Here is a 25408-nt window from a genome sequence, read left to right as displayed (position 1 = left end):
CCCCGGTCTAACGGTTCGTCAGTCCGCTGGTCTATTTCCTCCCCTCCATCTTACGTTCGTTCATTCGCCCTCTCCTCCCACTCCAGGCGGCATTTCCCGTATTTTCAAACCCAAAGCGTGACAGGTTAGGTGGCAAGGTGAGTTTAATTAATCTATTAAACTCACTGAAGATGAATACATAAACTAAAAGCTGGATTGTAGACATTTTTATAAGCATATTTGTGAGCCTGCCTCTTTGTTATTACATTTAATATAATTTCAGATTTTTCTATAACTTTTCTTCTGGTTAACTTAGAAAGTGAGCTATTATTGTTACAGGTTAGTTTTCTAAACTACAAAAAAGCAACTGTTAGGGATGCCAAATATGAAAAATTGGACTGATATTGATTGATATCTGATAGTAACACCGGTATTATGCCAGATTTACCAATATTTCATTTTATAATTTTTTTTATCCGATTACTCGATTAATCGTAAGAATAATCGATAGATTACTCGATTACTAAAATATTCGTTTACAACAGCCCTAGATTCAGGTCACATTTGAAAAGATCGGATACCCAAGCAGCCTGGGTCGCATTAAAAAATAAATAAATAAATAAAAAATCCATCTGTGTTGTTCAGACCGTCATGAAAAGATACAGATCACATTAGGGCAAAAAAAAAAAAATCGTAATTGGGTCACTTCAGTGTGAATGTAATCATAGATGGATCAAAACATGAATAACTATTAACTATTTACTGAATTTAGCTAAATACAACAAATATTTTAAAAGTTATAAGAAATCCTGTTCTTATAACAGAATAAATGTGTTAAATTCTCCCCAAAAGAATTTGAAAACTCGACGCTGTCCTTTTAATAAGGCAAACACGAATAACATCCATACAAACAAAAATTTGGACTACTTTATTTTCTTGATTTTAGCTCTCTTTATTGGCCCAGAAATAAATTTGAATTGACAATTTTGGCTGAAAACGTTTGGACACTGACGGGTGTCCAAAGTCAGTCCTGGAGGGCCGGCATCCTGCATGTTTTAGTTCTCTCCCTGGTTTAACGCACCTGCATCAAATGATGGCAAGCCCTAAGAGGAACTGCTGAAAAGGTTGTTGCCACCACCAGAGAGAACTAAAACGTGCAGGATGCCGGCCCTCCAGGACCGACTTTGGACACCCCTGCTTTATACCAATCATGTTTGTGTGTTTTATTTTGAAAGTCCAGCTCGAATCTCATATTTCGTCTGTCTAGCTTTGCTCCGCTCAGTAAATCCAGTGGAGAGAGAACACAACCAGTGCAGTTCTGCTCCTATTGCGCTGAATATTTCTCTATATTTAAAAGCCCAAGACTTGATTTCAAAGTTTCCTTTTTACTGTATTATCACGCATCATCCTCATATAAAACAAAGCTTTTCTTTCTTGCTTTTATCATTATTTCTCGCTTCAGCTGACTTGAACAGAAGGATGTGGCTTACAGGAGATGAGAGAGGAAAACATGCCTCAGAGCGATGTTATTTTTAGAGCTCATATGTGAACTGAAACGCAGTTAATTCACCTGCTCTCTCTCTCTTTCTCTCGCTCTGACGCAGTAAAATAAATAAATAAAACAAATAACAACAAACACCTGCGATTCTCGGTTTTGTTTAATAACTGTAAAATCCTGCGATTTACCCCGAAAAACATTAAATATGCTTCATCTGCAGGATATCACTTTTTTATTTCTAATAATGTCGCAGTGACAAAATAACTAAAAAATAATAATAAAACAAATGTTATCTTCTATCCAAACTCTGTAATGCATTTTTGCTGCCATCTGCTGTCTATTAGCGAGGCTCCAAAAACATTAATAATAGCAAACATTCAAGTCAATGCAAAAAAATTGCTTCAGCACTTTATTTCCACTTTACAGTTCAGCCAATTTCAAAATGAACATATATATTACAAAATAACAATATTAGCAAACATTATAAAATAGGCAAAGCTAATATGATCGTCTTGTCATTTGCAGCACATCAATGCAATCAAATGGACTGGAAATGGTAGGTAAAGTTGATTTAAGCCTTTGGGAGATGACTGGTAGTAATAACAGTCTGTGTCTCTTAATGCAGCTGCAGAAAATCAACATAATATTGCTGTAGCGTTAAAATAATAATGCAGGTCCACATCGTGCTATGAAGAGCAGCTTCTCACCCGAATGGCTTTTCTAGAGCAAAGTGTCATAAAACCTGAGAATATAAAAAAAGAAAAATCTTTTTCATTATTATCTAAATAGAAAAATAACATCTCACAGTATCCATTCAGGTTGATTCCTTTAAGTTATAATAATTTAAAAAGAGAGCAACAGAAAATGATGTGCTAGTTCACCATCTCAGAGCTCAGATTCCGCTGATGTTTTATTTTTTAAATATTTTTTTGGCATGGCTGAAATTCCTCAACGGTCCACCCATCCGTAGTATTAGACACCTCAGAGCAAAAGATTTTCACAGTAAGAAAAACCAGTGGTTAGGATAAAGTGGTTTGTTACCAAGGCAACTGTACGTGGCACGATGGGCACAGCACTCTCAGGAATCTAGATATTGTTGTTGTTTTTTTTTGTTTTTCTCTTTTTCTTCTGATACACAATAACAAACAGTACTGGAAATATGAATACACACACCGGGTGCATATTTTTTGGCATCCTTTGCTAACGGTTTAACTCTGAAACACTCAAGCAGCATTTTACAAAACATTCACTTAAGACTACGACAGGTGCTACATTTGTTTGTGTGTGTGTGTTTACAAAAGGTGGGATTTTCCACATCATTGCACAGTAATAAATAGGAACATATGCCTGTTATCTGTAGTACATGTTACAGTGCCTTGGAAAAATATTCACACCCTTTAACCTCATTAGATTTTTGGTGGCCTAGTCCAATCCAGCTCAACTAAATGAATGATTCATTTCTGCTGATTCAGGAATGCATCTAAAAGTTGCTCTGAATAACTGGAATTGGGCAACCATGTTTCACAGCAAGCTTCAGCAACTTTAACTGGGATTTATGTAACAGCAGAAAAACAAGCAAACACATTAAAACTTGATCAAACTGCCACCCCCTTTCTAATGCCACCCTGGGCAACCGCCATATCAAAAACAACCACTGAAAGTATTATTATTATACAATATTTTTAATTATTTTTTCACAAAATAATTAAAAATTAGCATAAATTGAGGTGTTCAGTGAAGGTATCAGAGGTTTGTTAGAGAATAAAACAAGAACAAACACAGCAGGTGGAAAGTTTCACAGGTTACAGAAAAGAAGGCAGGACAAAACGTCACTGTGTTGCTGCCTTAAGATTTTATGCAATTTTAATATTGCTAAGAACCTTTTAGATTGCTAGTTTCACACACGACATGCTAATCCTTCTCAGGAGGAGTCTGTTAGTTTTTTTAAAACTACTTTTTAACCAGAAGTTTTTTCGTAATGGCAACATTCATAAAGATTACAAGCTGCTTTTTAAAAACATCATGCAGCGCTTTGGACAAACCTACCAAATCATCCATGTCCAAATAAACGGACAGTCCTGGCATGGAGAGCATCAATCAGAGAAGACGCTACGCAGAAGATTTTTATCTTTTATCGTCATCTTGTTTCAGTTTACCACAAAACATGTTAGCAACGCACCTGACAGGTGGAGGAAGGTGCGTTGGTCAAATGAAGCCAAAATTTATTTCTATAGCCAACATGCAAATTTAAATGTGGCAGAAAACTAACACCACCATCATGAAACACGGTGGTGGCAGCACAAGCGTCACAGCAGATGGGAGAACGGATGAAACAGGATTTTAACCTTCCAACAGAAAAACAACCAACCAGATAAGCCGTGTTTTTAAAATGACCTATTACGGTTCCTTAAATAGATTAGGATAAATCTGAGGTTACAAAAAACATTTTCATCACATTTTTTTGAACAAAATTAGTCTTAGATAAGATTTTTGACCTACTTTCAGAATGAACTTCTGTTAGGGCATCCTATCTCTTTAAATCCAAATAAACAGCTGCTGCTGGCCACGCCCCCCAAGTCAACGTTTACATTCCCACGTAAAAATGGATACAAACAGATGCACATTTATGCAACTGTACATCTTTGAAAAGCAGAAGTAGACCCTCCTGCACAACCAACAAGAATGTAGCAAGCGGTTTCTGAATGGTAAGTCAGCAACAAAACACTTGCCTTTTCCAGCAGCCATTGTACAGCAGTAAATCCAGCTGAGCAAATGTCCTGGAGCACCGCTTGGGTTGCTAGGTAACAGTGTAGCGTTACAAAAGATGTTTGTGAAACGGCTAATTTTCCAAACACTAACTTATTACCAGAAAACGTCGGGGTGTTTACTTTAAGCGCTTGGGTTGTCTTTTTTTTAGGAGCAGTAGAGACACAAATGGAAGTAGAAAAAATGCAAAATGTGATTTTTGCATAATAGGTCTCCTTTAATTAGCTTATTTATGCATTAGAATGGCCTAGTCAAAGAATCAATTTGAGGGTTAGCAACTAAACTGGAGCCGCTACTTAAAAGACAAAGCTAATGTCGAGTCAGGATAAACACAAATTCACGCCACACTTCTCAGCTCTTTATTTTTAAAGCATTTCGTCTGTCACATTGATAATAAATAAAACACTGCATTTGATGGTTGTGTCGATACAAAATGTGAAAAGGTTCAGGGGATGTGAATACTTTTGGAAGGCACTGCATATTTATGTGTTCACAAAAACTGGGTACCGATTTTCACATCATCGCACAATAAAAACGGTCAGTTACCTGTTATTTGTAAGATATATGTGTAAATATGTGTGTATCTGTTTGGTGCATATATTCAAATATACTAGTTTTTCATTAAAGGTATACAAATCAGAGCTTCTCCAATTATAATATTTACAATAAACTCTTAACTTATTTCTTTACAGATATTCACAGAATAGGGACGCTTCAAATAGGGTTTCACACACACACTGAAACAGTTACTGTACACACACACACACACACACACGCACAGCGGAGTGCATCTGGACGGCTGATAGTCTCGGACAGTCGCAGCATTTTTATTGCTCAGTATCTTCATGAGGTAAAAAGTCTTTGCCTTAATCAAAAGTGGACAGAGGGAAGCTGATGGAGTGGATACACTGCAAAAACACAAAATGTTACCAGGTAATTTTGGTCTAATTTCTAGTGCAGATATCTTAGTACACTTGAAATAAGGCATAACTAACTTATAAGTAACTTTAATTGATTAATGAATACTTGCCACTTTAGTAACAAAGACATCTTTACCTTGGTATAAGTGAAATATGCAGATTAGGACCAACTGGCAGCAGAGGAATCTGACTTCTTGTCTGAATTTGGATATTTTCTTCTCCGAATTCAGGTTTATTGATTTCTGAATTTGTAAACTTTTTCTCAGAATTGCATTTGTTTCCCTCAGAATTCAGATTTTTATCAGAATTTTGACTTTTTAAAAAAAATCAGAATTACATTTTTTTCTCAGAATTCATTTAAAAAAATCAGAATTCAGATTTTTTAAAAATCAGAATTCAGATTTTTTCTTAGAATTTAGATTTTTATAAAATCAGAATTCTTTTTTTCTCAGAATTGAGATTTAAAAAAAAGAAATCAGAATTCAGATTTTTTAAAATCAGAATTCAGATTTTTTAAAATCAGAATTCAGATTTTTTTCTTCTTCTTCTTCCATAGAAATAATCTATCAGTGGAAGCAGTATTTTCTTGTAAATCAACGTTACCGTAAGCAATAACTCTGTTTATTCTTTTATTGTACTATGTTCCATTTCATGAGCACCAGGACACTTGGCACTAGAAACTAGAAACACTTGGTAATATTTTGTGTTTTTGCAGTGTGGGTCAGTAACTGAAGGTAGGTAGAAATGTGCAGCAGCCTTCTGGAAAAACGTTTGCAACATTTGGTGGAGGCTCAAACCGAAATGCGGTCCAGAGATGAGCTGCAGAAAGGCACAAAGAACATGAGCTGCAGGTTCAAAGTGACGGTTGGTCAGGAGGGGAAGGATCACGATCTGATGCCGCGTCGTTTAAATGCTGCATGTTTTATCTCTCAGTAACAGTCAGGGGACAGCGGTGTGGCTTCTTCTTCTTCTCCTGTCCTGCCCGTGTTGCTCATCCTCAAACTGAACCAGCCTCTGCTGACCCGGAACGAGCCATGGACCGGGCAGCGCGGCGGCGGCCAGCGAGAGCCCTGAAATGCTGGCGGCGGAGACGCTGGCGTCCGATTGGCTGTCTCCAGACTCCGACGCGGTGTCGCCCAGCTGGTCCTGGGACAGCGTGGAGGCGAGGAAGGAGAACGGATCTCTGTGCAGCTCCGGACCCGCCACGATGACTCCTGGTAAGGGCCAGTCAGAGATGACCGACTCTGCGCCGCAGTCTTCCTCCTCCTCCTCGTCTTCGTCCCTCCTCAGGCCCCAGTATTCTGCCGCCATGTTCCAGTTTTCATCGGTTTCGTCTTCCCGGTTTTCCTTCGGTCTGGGGAGTCTGTGGATCGGGCCTGGAATGGGTAGGAAAACATCGTAATCTTCACTTTCTGCTGAGTCCATTCTTCGCTCTGGTTCCTCCTCAGCAGCAGGTCCTTCCTCCTCTTCCTCTTTTCTCATCCTCCCCCTCTCCAAACTCCTGCTTTTCCTCTCTCTCTGCCTGCTCCTCCCTCTTTCCTTCTCTCGTCTTCTTCCCCTTCCTGCCTCTTCGTCTTCATGTTTCCTGATTGCGTCTCTCGGTAAACTCTGAGGCCTCCTCTTCCTCCTCTCCCCGTCCCCGCGCTCAGAGACGGGGCTCCGTAAGCGACCTCCTCCTACCGAGCCCCGCCTTCTTCTCGTTCTTCCTCTGATGGCTCCCGTCCCGCTCACGTCTCCCACCGACCTGCTCCTCCTCGTCTGCTTGGCGCGGCGCCCCCTCTGTCCGGTGGAGCTCACTGCAGCCAGACTCTGCTCTTTGGGGTTGTGCAGGAGGGAGGAGGAGGTGATTCTGTGCTCACGGGCTGAACAGGTGAGGAGGAAACAGAAACAAGGTGAGTCGCCAGAAAACAGGAAAAATAAAATCTTTGCCTGACAGATTTATCTGATCTGCAGTGCTTTGCAAAAGTATGAATGAAGTTTTTAAATTTTACACATTTTGTCTTGTTCTCTGACTTTGTTTAAAGGATTTTATTTATAAATAAAGTGAAAAAGCAACATGAAGTTTAATTACAGCTTGTTTTTATTTCTGTTTGGATAAATCTTCCTGTTCTTAAATTAAAAATAAAACACTTTTATGCTATAAGATAGTGTTACCTTCCTTAAACAGGTTAGGATAAGTCTATGGGAACATGTTCATGATATATATAAATATATTTATTAACAAAATGATTCTCTGATAATGAGATTTCAATCTGGCCAGTTCTTCAAAATGTGACTCAATAATTAGGAGGATTGTTTTCTAGACACCAAAAGATTTTGATAAAAAACTTATTTCCTGAAAACGGTTGGAAAAGTTTTTACTTTATGCTCTTTGTCTATTTTTAGAAGCAGTAGATCAAAATGGAAGAACAAAAATGTGAATTTTGCATAATAGATCTCCTTTAATTAAAGCTAATTTTTTCAGAATGGCCTAGTCAAAGAGCAGCCCTATCGATTTAACTAAGTTAGAGCTGTTACCATAAAAGATTTGCAGCTGTAGCCATGAAGCTTAGAGCCGCAGTGAGGATAAACACAAATTCACTCCACACTTTTCAGCTTTCTACTTCTAAACCATTTCGTCTGTCACATAAAATCCTACTGAGATGTTTTAGGGCCTCCTGTCACTTTAAATCCTAACAATCTGCTGCTGGCCACACCCCCAACTCAATGTTTACGCTCACATGAAAATGTCTGCAAACAGATGTGCATTTATAAAACCGTACATCTTTGAAAAGCATCAGTAGAGCTTTCTGTACAACCAACAAGACAACATAAAATGGTTTCTGGATGGTACATAAACAGAAAAACACTCGTCTTTTCCAGCAGCCATTGTACGGCGGTAAAACCAACCGATTAAACATGATGGAGCTCTGCTTGTATTGCTACATGGGTACAGAAGATTTTTAACAATGAAATGTTTTAAACCAGGCTTCCCTTTCCTTCCACTTCACAATTATGCATGACTTTGTGCTGGTCTGTCAGACAAAATGCTAACAAAATGTGATTTTCATGCTCAACCCCCATAAATACGATTGCAAGGCACTGCACATTAAAAAGCTTCTAGCTTAAGTGTTTCACTGCTCTTAAGGTCGTCTTGGGTAAGAACATCCTTACTGTGCTGCAACATGAATTAATCATACAACATGCATTTATTTATCAGCGTGCTCTCACATTATGCATTCACATACTCACAAATCACGAAGGCAAAAGCATTCTGCTCACAGGCGAATTTGCAAGAAACATAACGTTGTTCATTACTAATCTCATGATCTTATAATGAGGAAGTCCGACATACGCTAACTTTTACTGAGCACAGACAGCAGTGGAGAGTGGTTAAAGAGATGTAGAGAGGCAGAAAATGGGAGAACTAACAGGAACCATTACCAACCGCGTATTCTCTGTCCGTCCAATGACATAGAAGCAAGGCTCGCCTAGCTTGGAGTTGGTCATACAGAGAGACAAGCTGGAGAGCTCCACTGAGAGGCAAAGAGAAGAGAGGAAACGAGTGGAAATGAAAGGGACGGCCAAGACATGCACAAGGTGAAGGTGGAGTGGAAATGTCACCAGGAAGAAGGTTTTAATGGAGCAGAAAAGTATAGAAATCAGAGGTGGAAGAGAGAATGAAACAGTGGAAAGGGTTTTAGTTAGTCATTAAGATAAAAGAGAGGAATAAAGAAAATAACACCTGGAAGACGCAGATATTAGAACAGGAGTTTCTCGTTATAAACATCTGTCCATTCAGGCACCTAATAAATGTATTTTGGTGCTTTTAATGCAAAAACACTAAATCTTACCAAATATTTTTGGTCTAGTTTCCAGTGTGAATGTCTTAGTGCGCTTCAAATAAGACTAACTTACAAGTAACTTTTTAACATTACATTATTATAACATTATTTAAGTGAATAATTCATTAATATTGATAAAAAAAACGTTCTAGTTCTACTGGTAAATTATTTCACTTATAACATGGGGAAAATGTTTTATAAGTTAAATAATCTGCCAATGGATCTTTATAAAATCAATATTAATGAATTATTTACTTAAATCAAGCTCCTATATCTTGCTGAAAAGTTACTTGTAAGTTGGTTTAATCTTATTTCAAGTGTTATAAGATATTTGGACAAGAAACTAGACAAAAATGAAAGATAAGATTCTGTATTTTTTCAAGTTTTTATTATGAAAAATCACAAGAATTTGGATTGAAAAGTCAGAACTTTTTGTCTTTTCCAAAGAAATAATCTACTAGTGATTTATCAGGATTATTATTGACTTAAAACAAGCTAATAATTCTTGCTGAAAGTTACTTGTAAGTTAGTTTTGTCAGGTTTGCAGATATTTGCAGCAGAAACTGAACCGAAGACGCTTGTAGAGGTTTTGTATTTGTGCAGGGTTTAAGCTGAAAAGCCTCAGGCGGCGCCGTACCGTAATCAGGCACGTAGCCGTTGCCTCTCTTGAGCACCAGGTGGATCCGGTGGCCTCCGCGGCGGATCATCTCCACGGCCTGGCTGTGGGTCATCCCGGTCGTACTGTCCCCGTTGATCTCCACCAGCTGGTCGCTGACCTGCAAGCACACCATCACTTTTCATTTCACTCACAGGAGGAAATAAACAGCGTAAAAGGTGAGCAGGTGTTTCACCTCCAGATCTCCTGATTCATCAAAACTCTCCCTGTTATGATTCTGACGTTAGCGGCTCTGCATCTGAAGCTCCAGGTTTTATATTACAGAATAAACTTTTCAGTACACACTGTACTATTTAGGATTTATTGCATAGTTATGGCTGCTGTTCAGTCTCTTGAGAAGCTTATGCTGCATTCACAGCAGCAGCCCTGATTAGGCAGATCCGTTTGTTTTTCTGCAGAGTTCAGTTCCTTTGCTGAGGCGAGAATTAAACAACGAACCAAAAAAGAATCGAACTCTGGTCTGCCTAGAAACCCGAGTTTTGGTTCAAATTCATATGTGAACATCAAATGGACCGGAGACAGCACCAAAAGCAGGAAGTGGACCACAGTGCAGGGCATTGTGGGTAAATAAAAGTGTGTCTAGAAGCAGTGGGAGAAATTGGTCATGATCTTTTACCAAAGAGTAAGAAATCTTACAACCAGTAAAATTCTTGTTTACATTTTCAGAAGGAAGGAAGTGGCGCTCAGTGTCTTCTTCAGTGGTTTTTATGTAATTTCCTTCAGTGGTTCTTGGTGCAGCGCCCCCACAGGTGAGGAGGGGAACAGGTTTTTCAAATGGTTTGGGATGTTTGACTCAGTGCAGTGAAAACGAACATCAGCAGCTGAAAATGTAACAAATGTGGAGATTTTTGTCCCAATTCGAATTGAGTCAATAATTCCTTAATATTGATGAAAAAGTTCTAGTTCCCCTGGTAAATTATTTCACTTATAACGTGAGAAAAATGTATTGCTATACGTGGAATAATCTGCACTGGAACTGGCATTTTTTTAACCAATACTAAGGAATTATCTACTTAAAAGAAGTTCCTTTATCTTGATGACATGTTAGTTATAAGTTAATTTTGTTTTATTTGAAGTTTACTAAGATATGTGCAATAGAAACTAAACCTTGAATACTTTGTAAGATGCTGTTTTTTTTTTTGTTGCAGTGTGGCTTTTTGTTGTCATTTCCTGACATAATGTTACTATTAAAACAGACTCACTTAATATAGCATTGGTAATGTAACAGTAATAATTTATAAATGTTCAATTGTAACACTATAAATGGTAAAATCATTAAAAAAGATGAAGGAAAAATTAAACTTCTCTTTATTTGGCCTTTCTGAGTAAAGCTGCTTCTCCCTGCTGAATACATTTGCTCAGATTAAAAGTCGGGTTGTGTGACACCACCTGTATCTTCTGGCTGCGTGACGCGGGGCCGCCCTCCATCAGCCCGAGGACGTAGAGGCCCATGTTGTACTCGCTGCCGCCTCGGAGGCTGAAGCCGAAGCCGGACGGCCCGCGGTCCAGGTCGACGCTGTAATACCTGGAGTCACGCTGGCAGGGAGGGAGAAAGGCACCGACGGTCACTCCTGTTTCTGGAAGCACACGGGCCTTCAGGAGAAGCATGTCCTCACCTTTGGGCGTGACCTCTGACCCTTCCTGCTCCTGTGACCGTGGTCGTGGTCGGCGGTTTCTGTGTGATTTGAAGCGTCTGAGGTGGATTAAGGTTTTGGTTAGATAGCTGGCTGAGCGCCGGGCCGGTCGGCTCTGTGCTGTGTTTGCTTACAGGTGCTGGGCCGGGGCACGATGGTGAGGCGCAGCGTGTTTCCGGCTCTGCGGAGAATCTGAGCGAGCTCCCGGTGAGGCAGCGTCACCACCGAGCGGCCCTCGACGGCCTCCAGGCGGTCTCCGGGCCGGATCTGGCCGCTCTTCGCTGCCGGGCTGCCGCGCCGGACCGTGACGAAGCGGTGAGGAAGGAGGGACGCAGCTGGAACAGGAACAAAATCCGTCAGTCAGACCAATCTAAACGGCAATTATTTCATATTAAAAGGGGACCTGCTATGTAAAATTCACATTTTGCACTTTTTTGTACTTAATTTGGGTCTCAACTGCTTCTAAAAACAGTCCACATAAAACCACTTTACTGTTTTTGGTGTCTAGAAAATGAGCAGCTGGTTTTGCTGCTGTATGCGTTGTACAACGGCTGCTGGAAAAGACAAGTGTTTTGTTTTTTTTGGTGATGTCAACTGATTAAAAAACATTCTGTGCTTTAATTACACCATGATTAAACAAGATTAATTACTAAGCTTAACTTTGTGAGCTTCAAATGCAAAAATGCCCTTTTTAAAAAATGTGTTTAAGAAAATGTTTTATCGTTTCACCTTCAGGAAGGTTTAAATAAAATGGAATAAAATTAAAAGAAGTCATTTTTTTCCAGTGTAATTTAGAGATGTTAACTCTAAGCTGGTTGTGATTCGGTGGATTTCACCAGTGCACTCAGCAGGCTATACTTAGTGCACACTTATGTTATATTAACATGTTTTAGATTATTAACGTTGAGAGCCCTAGTTGTTCACTTACCCCTGAGAAACCATTTTCTGCATTCTTGTTGGTTGTGCAGGAGGTTCTACTAATGCTTATCAAAGATGTATTATGTTTGATCTGAAAGGAGCTCAAAATAGGCAGGACTGAAATCTCATTTTCTAAGAATGATGTTGAGCCAAAAAGATGTAATGAAGGTGTTTTGTGTGGTGCATAAATCCACCTGAACCTCCTCAAGGAAACATAACAGATCACCTTTAAAGTCTAAACCTTAACTAGCATAAAAGTGTTTTATTTTTTTTATTATCGATTCCGTTTAAGAGCAGGAAGATTTACCCCAACAGAGAACATGCTAGATTTGCTCAAACAAGCTGTAATTAAGTGTCAGCTTGTTTTTTGGCTGGGTTAATCCTATAAATTACTTCCAGTGGGAGTTTTTTCTACCCTCTTCGTCTCCTTGAAACACTTCCCCCTTTGTTTCATCCTAATTCACCTTTCTCTGGCGCGCCAGCAACATTCCCCCCCCTCTATTGATTCGCCTTTTACCTCCAGAACAAGGAGTCATGACCAGAAGCCTTCGGGCCAGAACTGATGGTTCTGTCCTAAATCTGTCACGCAACGTCACATTTTGGATTTTTACGCTTAATATTTATACGTCAGTAATTTTCTGCTGTTCTGCAAACTTGCAGATTGTCTGCATTAGTATGCCACTCATGTCTGAAAGAAATACACTGCAACATTTCTTTTTCTCTGCAAGCAGCTAAGGGGATAATTCAGGTTTTTTGTTTTTGCAGAGAGGTTCTGTTATAAAACATAAATCTGATTATAACTAAACTCTCTTACCGTCTTTATTTAGTATAAATCCAGGGGGATTCAGTTAACATCTTCCTGAAACCAACTCCAGTATAAATAATGCTGTGGCTAATTATCCAGTTATTCTTTACCCACTTTGAATTATTGGGTTATTTTATTTTTATTTACATTGATGATGGAGGTAGAAGATGGTAATCCAGTCGTTATTTTCTGGAGTGAAACAGGAGGTGGAACATTTAAAGCTTTTTCATTAAAACAAAGCATATTATATCAAATTAGAGGAATACCATTTGAATGCTGTTTAGATCACTGATGATGCTCTGCCTCCCTACTTCCTGTGTGAATAATTACTGGATTCTTTGGAAATCTCCGCCTAATTGAACTCTTAAAAAAACCCAACAGCTTAAAAATCATTAGCAAGCCAAAGATATTAGAATGAAATATAAATATGATTTATTGTTTCACAGACATTCAGGAGTTGTTGGAAACTGGAGCTGATTGAAGAAGGTAGAAATCTGTTTTGGTCTAAGCTAATCTCGGGCTAGCTATTAGCTTTAGCGTCTTTAATCATCCATCCATCCATTTTCTTTACACCCTCGTCCCTTGGTGGAGGTTGGGAGGTGCTGGTGCCTCTCCAGCTAACGTTCCGGGCGAGAGGCGGGGTCACCCTGGACAGGTCACCAGTCTGTCGCAGCTATCATCTTGACGGCCACATAAAAGCACCAGTGGGCCAGATTTGGCCCTCGGGCCTCGAGTTTGAGACACATGATCTATTTAAATACTTTTTCCTTTGCTGTATGTGGGAACAATGTTGGCAGTCCTCCACTCTGAGCCTCTGCACTGCTCATCGTCATGAGCTGCAATAAATGAAGTAAATAAATAAAGTATGAGGAAGAGGTCAGAGGTGAGATGGAGCTGAGTGGGTTGTTGTGATGCGCCGGTTTCAAAGTAAAACACAGAAACCGTTAGCTTCCTCACTTCGTCTTATCTGAGATCGCTCAGATTTAGGCTCAACGCTGACCAGCGTACGACTTTGATGAGAAAAAAATACGGAGCAGCCGAGATTTAAATGTTCCTACAATAATCTCCTCCAGCAGATAAGAAGCTGCTGCTTACAGATTTTCTCTGCTCAGATGTGAATCTTCTGGATTTTTTATGCCGGCCCCTCCACCCCCATCCCTGCGTTGAGAGCAAGCTGCGTTTTGGTGACAGCTGGCCCCTCCAGAGTCCTGCCAGTGGCCTTACGTAACCCAGAATAAATATTTTCCATTTAATACCAAAACCCCTCATCGCTCTCTGGGTAAAAACAGCAGGTTTGATTTAAAGTTAGAATGCTCGTTAACAGATTGAACCTGTGACGAGGGGGCGAAGAATATGCCAGAGGAGATGAAGTGCATGTCAGACAGGGACGATGATTCGGTTAAAAGGCAACTCGGAGCCCAGAAACATCTCCAATCTGGACGTAATCTGGGTGACCCAGGCAGAAACGGCAATCAGGTCAGATCAAAGCCAAGGCAGCTTTGGACATAGTCTTCTTATCATGCATAATACATCAGCAAACAGATGAATACACACGCACACGGCACCATTGTGCAGACACACACACACACACACATGCCCGGAGTCTGGGACGAACACATTTGGTCACAGATGTGGGAGAACAGGCACAGCTGCATGCGAACGCACAGATTGTTTTTTTTTATCCTGTGGGGTCTTTCCCTCGTGGCTCTCTGTCTCCACCGTAATCCCACTGCGGTACATCCTGCAGCCACCATTCATGAAAGGTAACAGCCCCCCTGTCATCACCAAGCCCCCCCTCTGCGGCTCGGATGCGGACGTAGCCGGCACCGAGCGTCGGCTGGTTCTCCTCGAAACACAGCTGAAATTCTCTCTAATCGTCTTTCTGACGGCTCAAAAATCACAGATAATCTCAACATGCAAAAGTCCACTTCTGCAGCAGCAGCACCTATGTGACCAACTTTCACACAAGCAAACTTCAGGACATGCAAACATGAAGTGATAAAAAATATTTACGTTTGGACTCCTTTACAGTTTTCAAAGCAGACTGTAGTCTCTCCAGCATGGCTCTTTGATTAGCTAATGCAACAAAAAGAAAAAGGAAAAGAAAGAAAACAACAACAAAAAAATTTCCTTTATTCCACGTCCAGCAGCTTGAAGGCTTCACTTGCAACAGGAGCTAAAACACAGGCTGGCCGTTCCCCCTCTTTGCTCCGCAGCGAGGGAAATGTTCAGCATTTCCCTGAAGCATTCAGAGGTGGTGGAGAGAGCAGAGAGGTATGAGGGAGGGGGAGAGTTTTAATCTCCTGGAAAACCAGACTGGACGCTTTTACTGCAGAGTGAAAAGGGGGGTGAGAGACGGAGAGTGGGCGGGAGCTTATGAGACGAGCGGCGGCGAGGGAGAGAAAGACGGGACAGACGGAAAAGAGAGAGCGCGCGAGAGAGAGAGAGAGAGAGAGACGGGGTCGGAGGGGACTTCTTGACAAGATAAGACGACATGGGGTTTATCGGCGTGAAAACACGCAGGTGTTTGTGTTCGACCATAAAGCGGTTTTATCTGCATCCCAGAGAGGAGGAGAGGCTTATGCATCGTTGGGGATGCTGCGTTTCACCTGCTGTAGACGCAATAAACACCAAACCGAGAGGCGATAAGAGCAGTTCAGTTCCCAGAGAGGACATAAATAAACCTCCACGCTCTGTTGCAACCAAAGAAAAGGCTCTGCAGGAAACGGTTATGATTGAGTGGATTAAAAGTTTATGAAAAACCAATCCACTAATTTCTGGACGCCTCTTATTCTGTTAAAAACAAACAGATTTAAAGATTTTGTATCTCTTCACTGCAAAAACACAAAGTTTTCCCAAGTATTTTTGGTTTAGTTTCTAATATCTTGTTACACTTAAAATAAGACAAACATAACTTTTCAACAACTAGTTCAAATGGTGGATTATTTCACTTATAACATGGAAAAAATCTCGTTACACGCTAAATAATCAGCCGTTGGAACGAGAAATTTTTCATCAATATTAAGAAATTACTCACTTAAAGAAAGCTCCTAAATCTCAATGAAAGCTACGTTTGTCTTATTTCAAGTGCACTAAGGCACAGAAACACCTGGTAATATTTTGTGTTTCTGCAGAGTGACCAGTCCTTCACCGGAGTCTCTGGGGTCCAATTAGCTCTAAGTGCTGCAGAGCTTGAAGGACCTGAACTCTCCAGCAAAGAGCCTTGAACTGAAAAGCGCCAGACGACGAAGGTAAGAACTGAACAAAGATGTGTTTTAAACAACCAGAACCAGGAGATTTAAAAAGCACTTTGTAATAAACCAACCTGAAAGACTGAATGCAAAACAAATTGTTTGGAATTGCAAGGTGAACAAATGCATCAGAAAAATGTAGATGAGGCATTGTGACTCATTCAGTGGCTTGTGGCCACGCCAAGCAATTTTAATGTGCAATTACCTAATGGTGCTTCTTAGCACAAGGGCATCCAAATAAAACCCGTTGGTTTGGGCAGGTAACCAACTGTTAGTGCTTTTCAGAAGTTCTGATATTTTACGGGTGATGCCGGTTCTTACCTCTTCCGTTCTCCAAGTCCTGAGAGGCAATCACAAACCCGAATCCCTCCCCGGGCTTTCTCCTCAGTTCCACATCGAACCCTCTGAAGCGCCGCGTCCGCTCGCCCTTCCGCTTCTCCAGGCTCGCTTCAGGAACCGACACGCCGCCACCGCCGCCGCCGGCCTCGTCCTCCAGGCCGATGTCGATCCAGTCTTTGGGCTCCATGGTCAGGGTCACTGGAATCGACTCCAGGAAACTGGTGCTCTGGATCAGAGAGGAGCTGCTGAGGAGCGGGGAGGGAGGGTTGCTGGTGGCGCTGCGGGGAACGGGCAGCGCCTCGGGGAGCAACGACGAATTGTCCGTGTCAACGGGAGGAGGAGGGGGGCGCAGCAGAGGCGGAGGGAGTCTCCGAACCGAGCCGGGAGAAACCGATGAGTGATAGGTGCCTAAAAGACGAGAGAAACCGGATATAAACACTGAGCATTAGCTGGTTAGCAGCTGGGTTTCCACTGGAGCTTTGTGATAAACCAGGAGAGTCTAAACGTTTTGAGCCAAGGGCCAAAATCCCCAAGCTGAAAATATTCAAGGGCCAAAAGTTTAATTTTACCCACCAAATAAAAACACAAAAAAATGTATTGTGAATTGTTTCTCTTTTACCTGAACAATAAATAAAACAGTTAATATTTCATAATTTGATAAAATTATTAAACATTTTAATAATTCCATCCAATTATTGATAATATATCAATATATTAATACATATTAATTTTTTAATCAATATTTTTTAAAAGAAAAATTATTAATATTTTTTACCTTAATGTTTACAGTTATGTAACTTTTTGGAGTAATTATTTTTTATTTTTTAAGTCTACACAATTTATTTACTTTAATCTTTTACAACTTTTGCTGTTTTTAGCCAAATGTAATACATGGGTGTGCCAAAGTCTGTTTTTGAGTGAAAACATGCTGGATGTTTGTGGCACGACTAATAACATAATAATTTTAAAAAGGCTAACTCAACAAAGATTATTTGTGTTGAACGTTTAAGGTGATACAAACTTGCCATGGAAAATATAATCCTAAAATATTTACAAAAAATGTTGCAAGGCCAAATTTGTCCCATTCTTGAATTGGAGTCACAAAATTAATACAAGGGCCACAAAAGGCCCCCGGGCCGCACTTTGACCACCCCTGCAATAAACGATAAAATTGTTGTTTTGAGACTATTTTCAAGATGCAATGGTGATGGCATAATAATGGAAGAACGCATTCTCAAAGATCAATAAACTTTAAATTCTAATGATCATTTAACACTGGAACTGGAAGACATGTTAAATATCCAAAATAAATAAAACAACAAATAAAAATTTATTATGATGATCTGCAGGCAAAATGGTGTTTTTTGTCACTCGCGGTATAAAGACAAACGTTTGATCACATTTGTAATGGAAACACAGACTCCAGATGGGTTGAGAGTATTTTACCTCCTCTGTAAACCAGCAGAATAACTTCTCCCTGTTTTGTGTGTTCCTGCAGGATTGTCTGAATCTATAAAACAGGAAAAGTTGGGGTTATTTTATGGAGTCAAACTGAAACACATTGTTAAGCAAAGCTTCAAGAGTTAAAGTTAGGGCTGGACAGTAAATCAATAAAATATTTTGTGATGTACTTGTGATCAATATCAATAAATACTACGTCTGATAGAATCTTCAATAGTTACTCTCTCTAGTTCTGCCAGATAAGCATGGCTGACCTGCAAAAACACAAAATTTTACAAAGTACTTTTGGTCTAGTTTGTTGTGCAAATACTTTTTACAGTTGAAATAAGACAAAACTAACTTACAAGTAACTTTTGAACAAGTAGGAGCTTGATATAAGTCAATAATTCCTTAATATTGATGAAAAAGTATCAGTTCCACTGAAAGTTTATGTAACTTATAGCAAGACATTTTTCCCATGTTATAAGTGAATTAATCTGCCAGGGGAACTGACACTTTTTCATTAATATTAAAGAATTATTGACTTAAATCAAGCTCCAACATCTTGTTGAAAAGTTACTTGTAAGTTAGTTTTGTCTTATTTCAACTGTACAACGATATTTGTACTAGAAACTGGATCAAAATACTGTATTTTGTGTTTTTCCAGGGTGGTGGAATCAACTGACTCGCTCCAACTTCGGTTACCTAGCAACAACATGCTGGGGAGCAAGCAGTTCCAAGTTCCCCCAACTTCGGTTACCTAGCAACAACATGCTGGGGAGCAAGCAGTTCCAAGTTCCCCCAACTTCGGTTACCTAGCAACAACATGCTGGGGAGCAAGCAGTTAAAAGTTCCCCCAACTTCGGTTACTTAGCAACAACATGCTGGGGAGCAAGGAGTTAAAAGTTCCCCCAACTTCGGTTACCTAGCAACAACATGCTGGGGAGCAAGGAGTTAAAAGTTCCCCCAACTTTGGTTACCTAGCAACAACATGCTGGGGAGCAAGGAGTTAAAAGTTCCCCCAACTTTGGTTACCTAGCAACAACATGCTGGGGAGCAAGGAGTTAAAAGTTCCCCCAACTTTGGTTACCTAGCAACAACTTGCTGAGTAACCTGTAGCAGTTTCAGACTCACTGTGCCTCATAACTGCGTAAACATTAAAAGTTTAGAGGAGGAGTTAGAACTGTGGTCACACCACCAGTTTGGCATCATTTCAGATATTTAAAGCAGAAACTGAATAAATAATTACTACTGACTGATATGAAACCCTGATGTTGCGATACATTTTTCAGTCATACTGTCCAGCCCTTGTTAAAATAATCTAGGTTGACTCTTTTATTTATCACCTGAATGAGGCTGAGGCTCTGCACATCAGCTCCATTGATCTTGACCACAGCGTCCCCTGGCTGCAGGGAGTTGCACTGCTTTCTGTCAAAGACTCTCTCCACCACGGTCAACCTGCCTCCAGAACCACCAGCCATCAGGCTGAACCCGAGGCCCCGGTCTCCTTCGGTTTGCGCCAAGGCCACTGGAACGAGTTCCCCTCCGGTGAATCCCCCGAACCCGCTGCCCACACTCATCGCGCCAGGAGAGGAAACGCTGCTGGGGCTGGCAGTGGGGCTGGTGTTGCCATGGAAACCGTTGACGCCGTGGTGGTGGGGGCTTTCTCTGGTGGGAGGTGGTCTGAGAAGGGAGGTCTGCGGTCTGAAAAGGTGGGTGTGAGCGCTGCGAGGCCCGCCGGAGGAAGACGACGGTCTCCGCGGCGACTCGGGGAGTGGCAGCCTGGTCCCCGGCATGGTGCAGGTGGACAAGTCGCTTTCGGATGACTTTGACGTTCCATAACGTAAATGATGCTGCGGTGTCGTCAGGGAGTTATTGTTGTGATTTCGTATCATTGACGCCCTGAGGAGAAAGAGAAGCAGGCAAACACTGAACTACACCTTACTTAAAAAAAAACACATGCAAACTCTTAGAGTCAAAAAATGTATTAATCAGTTCTAAATCAAGTAGCACAAAAAACAACTGACAATGTAACTTACAATAAACAAACTAGTTTGACTGAGTCGTTGACCTCCCTCTTTGTCCCAATTCTTTTTATGAAGGTTTTATTGGCTCTAGTGGCCTTTATTTGAGAGAGGACAGACAGGAAAGTGGGAAATGAGAGAGGAGGAAGACGTGCAGCAAGCAAAGGTCATCAGTCTGGGACTCAAACCTGTGACTAACACCTCCATATGTGGGCTGTGCTTTACGCCTGCTCCACTGCAGCAACCCTCTCTCCCACTTCACAGAATTATTAATTACATCAAATATTTTAAACTCATGATGTATTAAAAAAATATTCTGTAAAGATGAATTCACTCTCGTTGTCGGTCATTACTGACATTTCCAGGTGTCACTTGTGTGTCAGTTTTACAGGAATACCAGAAACACAAAACAAAGGTTCAGGCTTTGGACTTTTGAATGTAGAAAAAAATGCAACTAATTGACTAATGGTCCAAAAACAAACAAAAAAACAAACAAATATCAAGTTAGTTTAATGTAGCCTGGTTTAAGATGAAATGATACATAAATATTCTGGTGTTCTGCGCTCCTGGTAACACCGAGATTATCTCTTTATTATGAGTCAGATTAGATAAATTACTTCCTCCAGCATATAAAAAAACCTCAAGTAAAGCATTTGTACTCGGATGCATGAAGTATTGAGCCAAATGCACCATCATCAAAAACTTACCTTTTCTAAATTAATCCAACTCAAGTAGAGGGAGTTGGAAATACCAAGCAATTTACTAAAACTGATTTAAATCAACTAACCATCTTCAAATAAATACTGTTTGCATTTACAGTGTAACCTCTGCGTCTGAAAAGGTGAAGTTCGGGTTCTTACCTGTGTGAACCAACCGCAGAAACAACCTCACTGTCGCTCTGGCTGGCCAGCGTCGGGTCCAGCGACTGCAGCCTGGCTACGCTCCTGTGTGACCGCGGAGGCCGCACTGGGGAGAACGGCGCAGCGTTGCTCACGCTGGAGCGCCTGTACGGCGGCGGCAGTCTGGACGCGTAAGACGTGGCGTTTCCGTTGGCATCCAGGGTCACGCCGTGCTCCACGTAGCCTCTGTCGCTGTGGTAGCCGTTAAAGAGCTGGCTCTGCGGTGAAGGAGTTGAAAGGCGAGGTAGTTGGTGAAGAGGTTGCGGTTGGGTGGTGGTAGGCGCGACATGGTGGTCCTCAGCGTCCAGTAACCTTGGTGACGGCTGCTTGGGGCGACCGTCCGGGTTGTAGAGCATTGGATACCCCCTTCTCACCTCGATGTCTATGCTGTGGCCCACAGGCACGGACTTGAGCATCTCTACCGCCTCTTTGTGAGACATTCCCAACACACAAGCATCGTTGATGTACACGAGTATGTCCGCTGATGAAGTCAAAACAACACACAGGTTAAGTACAACAGACATCATATTTTTGATTTTATGTAATGTTTTGGGGAAATGTTGAAATGTCATCGTTACCGTATCTTCTAAAGGGTTATTGTGTAATGCATACCAGCATCTCCTTTACAGAGAGAGCAGCACTACTTCAACATATTTTCACTTTAGTAAAATATGTTGAAGTACCGAGTAACTGATCAAAATATCAATCATTTAAGATTTAAAAACCACATAATCAGACAGAATAATATGAAAACTTATGTGGAAAGTTATTTGGAGGACCCAAAAGAAGATTATTCAAATTAACAACATAATTACAATATAACATCAGGCAAATGAAAATATTTTCAAATACTTTCAATACAAAGCTTATGAAACTAACATAAAATGCAGGTGCCTGTCTGTGTCTGGTGAGGAAGTATCCAAGCATTTTACTAAAGAGTAGCAATACTTCATGATAACATTATTCAAGTAAAAGTAAGAAATACAGCATAGTTTTTTTTTTCTTCAAAAAGTTACTGAAGTAAATGTAACTTGTTACTATCCAACTCTGGTCTTTTGTAGGCAAAAGAGTAAACAAATAAAATTGTGAAAAGAACTAAATTGCTGTTTATGTCGCAAATATATCCTAAAAATAGCATGAACTTATTGATGGTTAGCCTAGAAAGACAGCTAATAGTAGCTTAAGAGTCACATTTTAAATTCTTTACTTTTGACCAGTACCACTGGTGTCTTCAAGGTTTTCATCAGACATTCAGTTTATTTCAAAGGAACTAAAATGCTGAAAGGTGAGCGCTGTCTGAGAAGCTGGAAGGTACAACAACATCTCCAAGCAGTTTCATGTTTCCATGACAACCGTCTGCAGTACTGCTGAGAGGTTTCAGGTTCATGGGACGGTCGGCACTCTCCTAGGACATGAATACAAGAGAAGGAAGTGCTGCACCCATTTACCTGAGAACTAGTTGGACAGTAAAACTAGAACCAAGGAAACCATCCAGAACCATTTTGGCTGAACTTCCGGGTCGAGGTGCTTTACTTTCTGACTGCAGGATTTTAAAAATTTCTGACATAAAATCAAAGTAAATGCTGCCAGATGTAGACTTCTGTTGTTGGATATCATGCCTGCATTAAGGATCTCATCCGTTTGTGCATACTGTGTACAGCTCCGTTGTTTGTCAAGTGAATCAATAATCAATAGCCAAGTCTGATTTGTGCCCAACATTGAACATGCAAAGTGCAGAGACATTCGTCTCTGTGTTTGCTTATAAAATTCATCTGTGCTTCTGTGCGCTTGCGGACTAATCCGAAAAAGTAATCTGGCTAAAGCAGCCTATTTAACAGATATGAACTAGATCAGCCTGTGCTCTGGCCTCCTGGAGCGGTAATAGCTGCCTCTGTGAGAATTTGCGTGACAGTCTGTAAACAGGATGTGCGCCACTGTATTTGCAAGTGTTATGATAGCAAGATTACGGATTACTAGCCACCAGGATTAAAGGGTTTTATCTACACTTTCTCTTGTATGTAAAAATAAAGATGTGGAGCTGCAGGTGAGGAAAAGATGTACAAACACTTTAATTGCAGACTGATCCATAACAGAAAATACGTTTGATTAAATGTTTAATAATTTCAATGAATCCAGAACCGCACAGCATTCTGGGGGATGTAGGCAGAAGGAAAACTTTAGCCGCTCAACGTCAGCTAAGCAAGGTTTTTGGAATCAATTCACTCTCTCACTCACATTCTGGTTACCTAGCAACTCACTCGTTCTGTGGTTACCTAGCAACGATCTCCTGAGTAACTTGTGCAGCAGCAGTTTAAGGTTTTGCTATCGTGCCTCATAACTGCTTAAGAATAAGAAAGAACGACGTGGAGTGAAAGCAAAAAATGAGTAGAACATCTCAAAAAGAGTTTGCGGATATTTCAGATATTTCAACACAAAACTAAATCATAATTATCGATATCGACTGATATGAAAGCCTAATATCGTGATACGTTTTTCAAGCATGTCGTCCTGCCCTACTGTTAATTCAAATACACCAAAACATTTCCATGACTTCGGTAATAATAGTTACAGTCTGCAGATATGCCAATTCAATAGCTTTCACAAAACAAATAATATTTCTCAAATATCGTAAGTTCATGCTGATAACACTCTTCAGTGTGGATGATGTTACAGAATAAAAAAACCCTCAAAGTTATCTAGGTTCAAATTCACTGAGCTGTTATTAAAAAAAGCCAGAGAATTAAGGAAAATTGTATTTTCTATGACATGTTAACATATGTCTACAGTTTGTACAAGCTGTAAAAGAGCGAGAGAGAGCAAGACTTTCGCAGATACCAAGAAGACGATGTGTTGCAAAGATGATTTGTTTTTTTCTTTTTCAGCTCTTTATGTCTTTCTGTAACTGAACATGCTGGGATTCAAATTGCTGGTAGTTTTTTGTAGGTCTCAGTAGTAAACAAATCAAAATTTTCTACAAGCTAAATGCTATAACTGTACTAGTTGCTAACATAAGAAGCTAAAGATGCTTTTGTGTTAACAAATACAAGCAAAAACCTCTTTTACAGTGAATGAAAAAATTAAATTTGGAACTCACAACTAAATAGGTAAGATTATTTTCATTTCTAAAGTTTTTACCTGTCTTAAGAGTGGAGGGGCCACTTGCCGTCACACTGTAGACCTGGAGAAACTCTCTTGGACGACTGCCTCCGACTATGTTGAAACCAAACCCTCTGGAGCCCTTGATCAAGTGTGCATGGACAGGGAAACCCCTGAGATCCTCAGGCAGGTCAGTGAACCCTGATGATCAACAAAGTAAAGTGAAAAACTCAAAAACGAGGCAGAGATTGATTAATGAGAGAATCACACCAGACAGGAGACAAAATAAAAGTGGAAACAGTCCAAGGTTTTCATGCTCAACTAAATGCTTGGAAGTGGCAGGTTTTAGTAGGGAGGAAAAAAGGAGTTTAACAGTACGAACCAATCGCCAGATGGCTTTTAACAAAATGCTACACAACCCAAAGCATATGGTGGAGAGATTGCTTTAAAAGCAGAATCCATTACTGACTGTCTGCTAAGTTAAATTTGGCAACATAATCCATTTGCTTGACCAAGCTCTGCAGAGTCATGTAGGTCATTTTTTAATTTATTTTTAAATGTTACATCACATCAGAAAAATCTGCAAAACGTGTTTTAGATTCAGCATATTCCCCTGGTTCATCTCTTATAATGTAAGCATGTGTTATAATGTAGGCATGCATGATATTATAGCAGCAGATAATAAAAGTCATCAAAATCCCTTTAACATGCAGACCAAAATGAATGCAATATTGCCTTCTGCTGGTAAAGAAAGGGCATTACACCTCACTGAGCAGCTGGAAGCAAAGCGATGCATCTGTTCCTTTTTTTAATGTTGCTGTGATCACAGACAGACATCATGAATTATATTTTTATTTGAAACGGGCAGATTACATGGATGCCAGTCACATGTTCTCCCCATGTTGACCCTGCCAGCCTGTGCAGCAGGTCTGGCCGCTTTCCAGCAGCTCAGAGCTTTAGGCGTTAATCACTTACATGCCACTGTTCGGCCAAAAGCTCATTCTATCTCATTTGACTCTAACAAGCCTGCTGTGTCTGCGGCTTCCGTGCATGACAAATTTGTGGCCTCATTTAGCATGTTCAACTGTTAAATATGTTGCTCATGTGCTGATAATTGCATGGTGGGAGAGAAGGGGCAGGAAAGGAAAACAAAGAAGAAACAAAGACGCTCACATTCATTTTTGTAGTTGGTCTCTCTGCTTGAGGGACGAGGGCCCAGCCAGCTGGTCCTCCTCGGGCTGCGCCTTGGGTAGGAAAACGGGCACAAGAAGAGCCACCAGAGTCAGTCAAATTATGGTACTGAATAAATGACAAAAATAGTGTTTACCTGGCAAAAATG

General features: G+C 40.5%; 1 protein-coding gene across 3 annotated transcripts in view; it reads right to left on the bottom strand.

The window, feature by feature from the left end:
* Positions 1-1873: 1873 nt before the first annotated feature.
* The window catches only part of magixb (MAGI family member, X-linked b), a 74732-nt gene continuing 51197 nt past the window's right edge, over positions 1874-25408 (bottom strand). For all 3 annotated transcript variants that reach the window (XM_088007178.1, XM_088007177.1, XM_088007176.1), the window contains exons 7-17: positions 25243-25313; positions 24109-24270; positions 20935-21454; positions 19397-19952; positions 18057-18120; positions 16593-17018; positions 11432-11632; positions 11280-11356; positions 11053-11199; positions 9625-9763; positions 1874-7025 (exon numbers count right to left, since the gene is read on the bottom strand). In XM_088007178.1, coding sequence (XP_087863304.1) covers positions 6103-7025; positions 9625-9763; positions 11053-11199; positions 11280-11356; positions 11432-11632; positions 16593-17018; positions 18057-18120; positions 19397-19952; positions 20935-21454; positions 24109-24270; positions 25243-25313 — 3286 coding nt within the window. In that variant the 3' untranslated portion in view covers positions 1874-6102. The remainder of the gene's footprint in view (positions 7026-9624; positions 9764-11052; positions 11200-11279; positions 11357-11431; positions 11633-16592; positions 17019-18056; positions 18121-19396; positions 19953-20934; positions 21455-24108; positions 24271-25242; positions 25314-25408) is intronic.

Source organism: Poecilia mexicana, unplaced genomic scaffold (genome assembly GCF_051168715.1).
Source record: "Poecilia mexicana isolate PSO_F unplaced genomic scaffold, ASM5116871v1 scaffold_7, whole genome shotgun sequence".
In the NCBI taxonomy this organism is placed as follows: Eukaryota; Metazoa; Chordata; class Actinopteri; order Cyprinodontiformes; family Poeciliidae; genus Poecilia; species Poecilia mexicana.
This window is presented reverse-complemented; position numbering and strand designations above follow the sequence as displayed.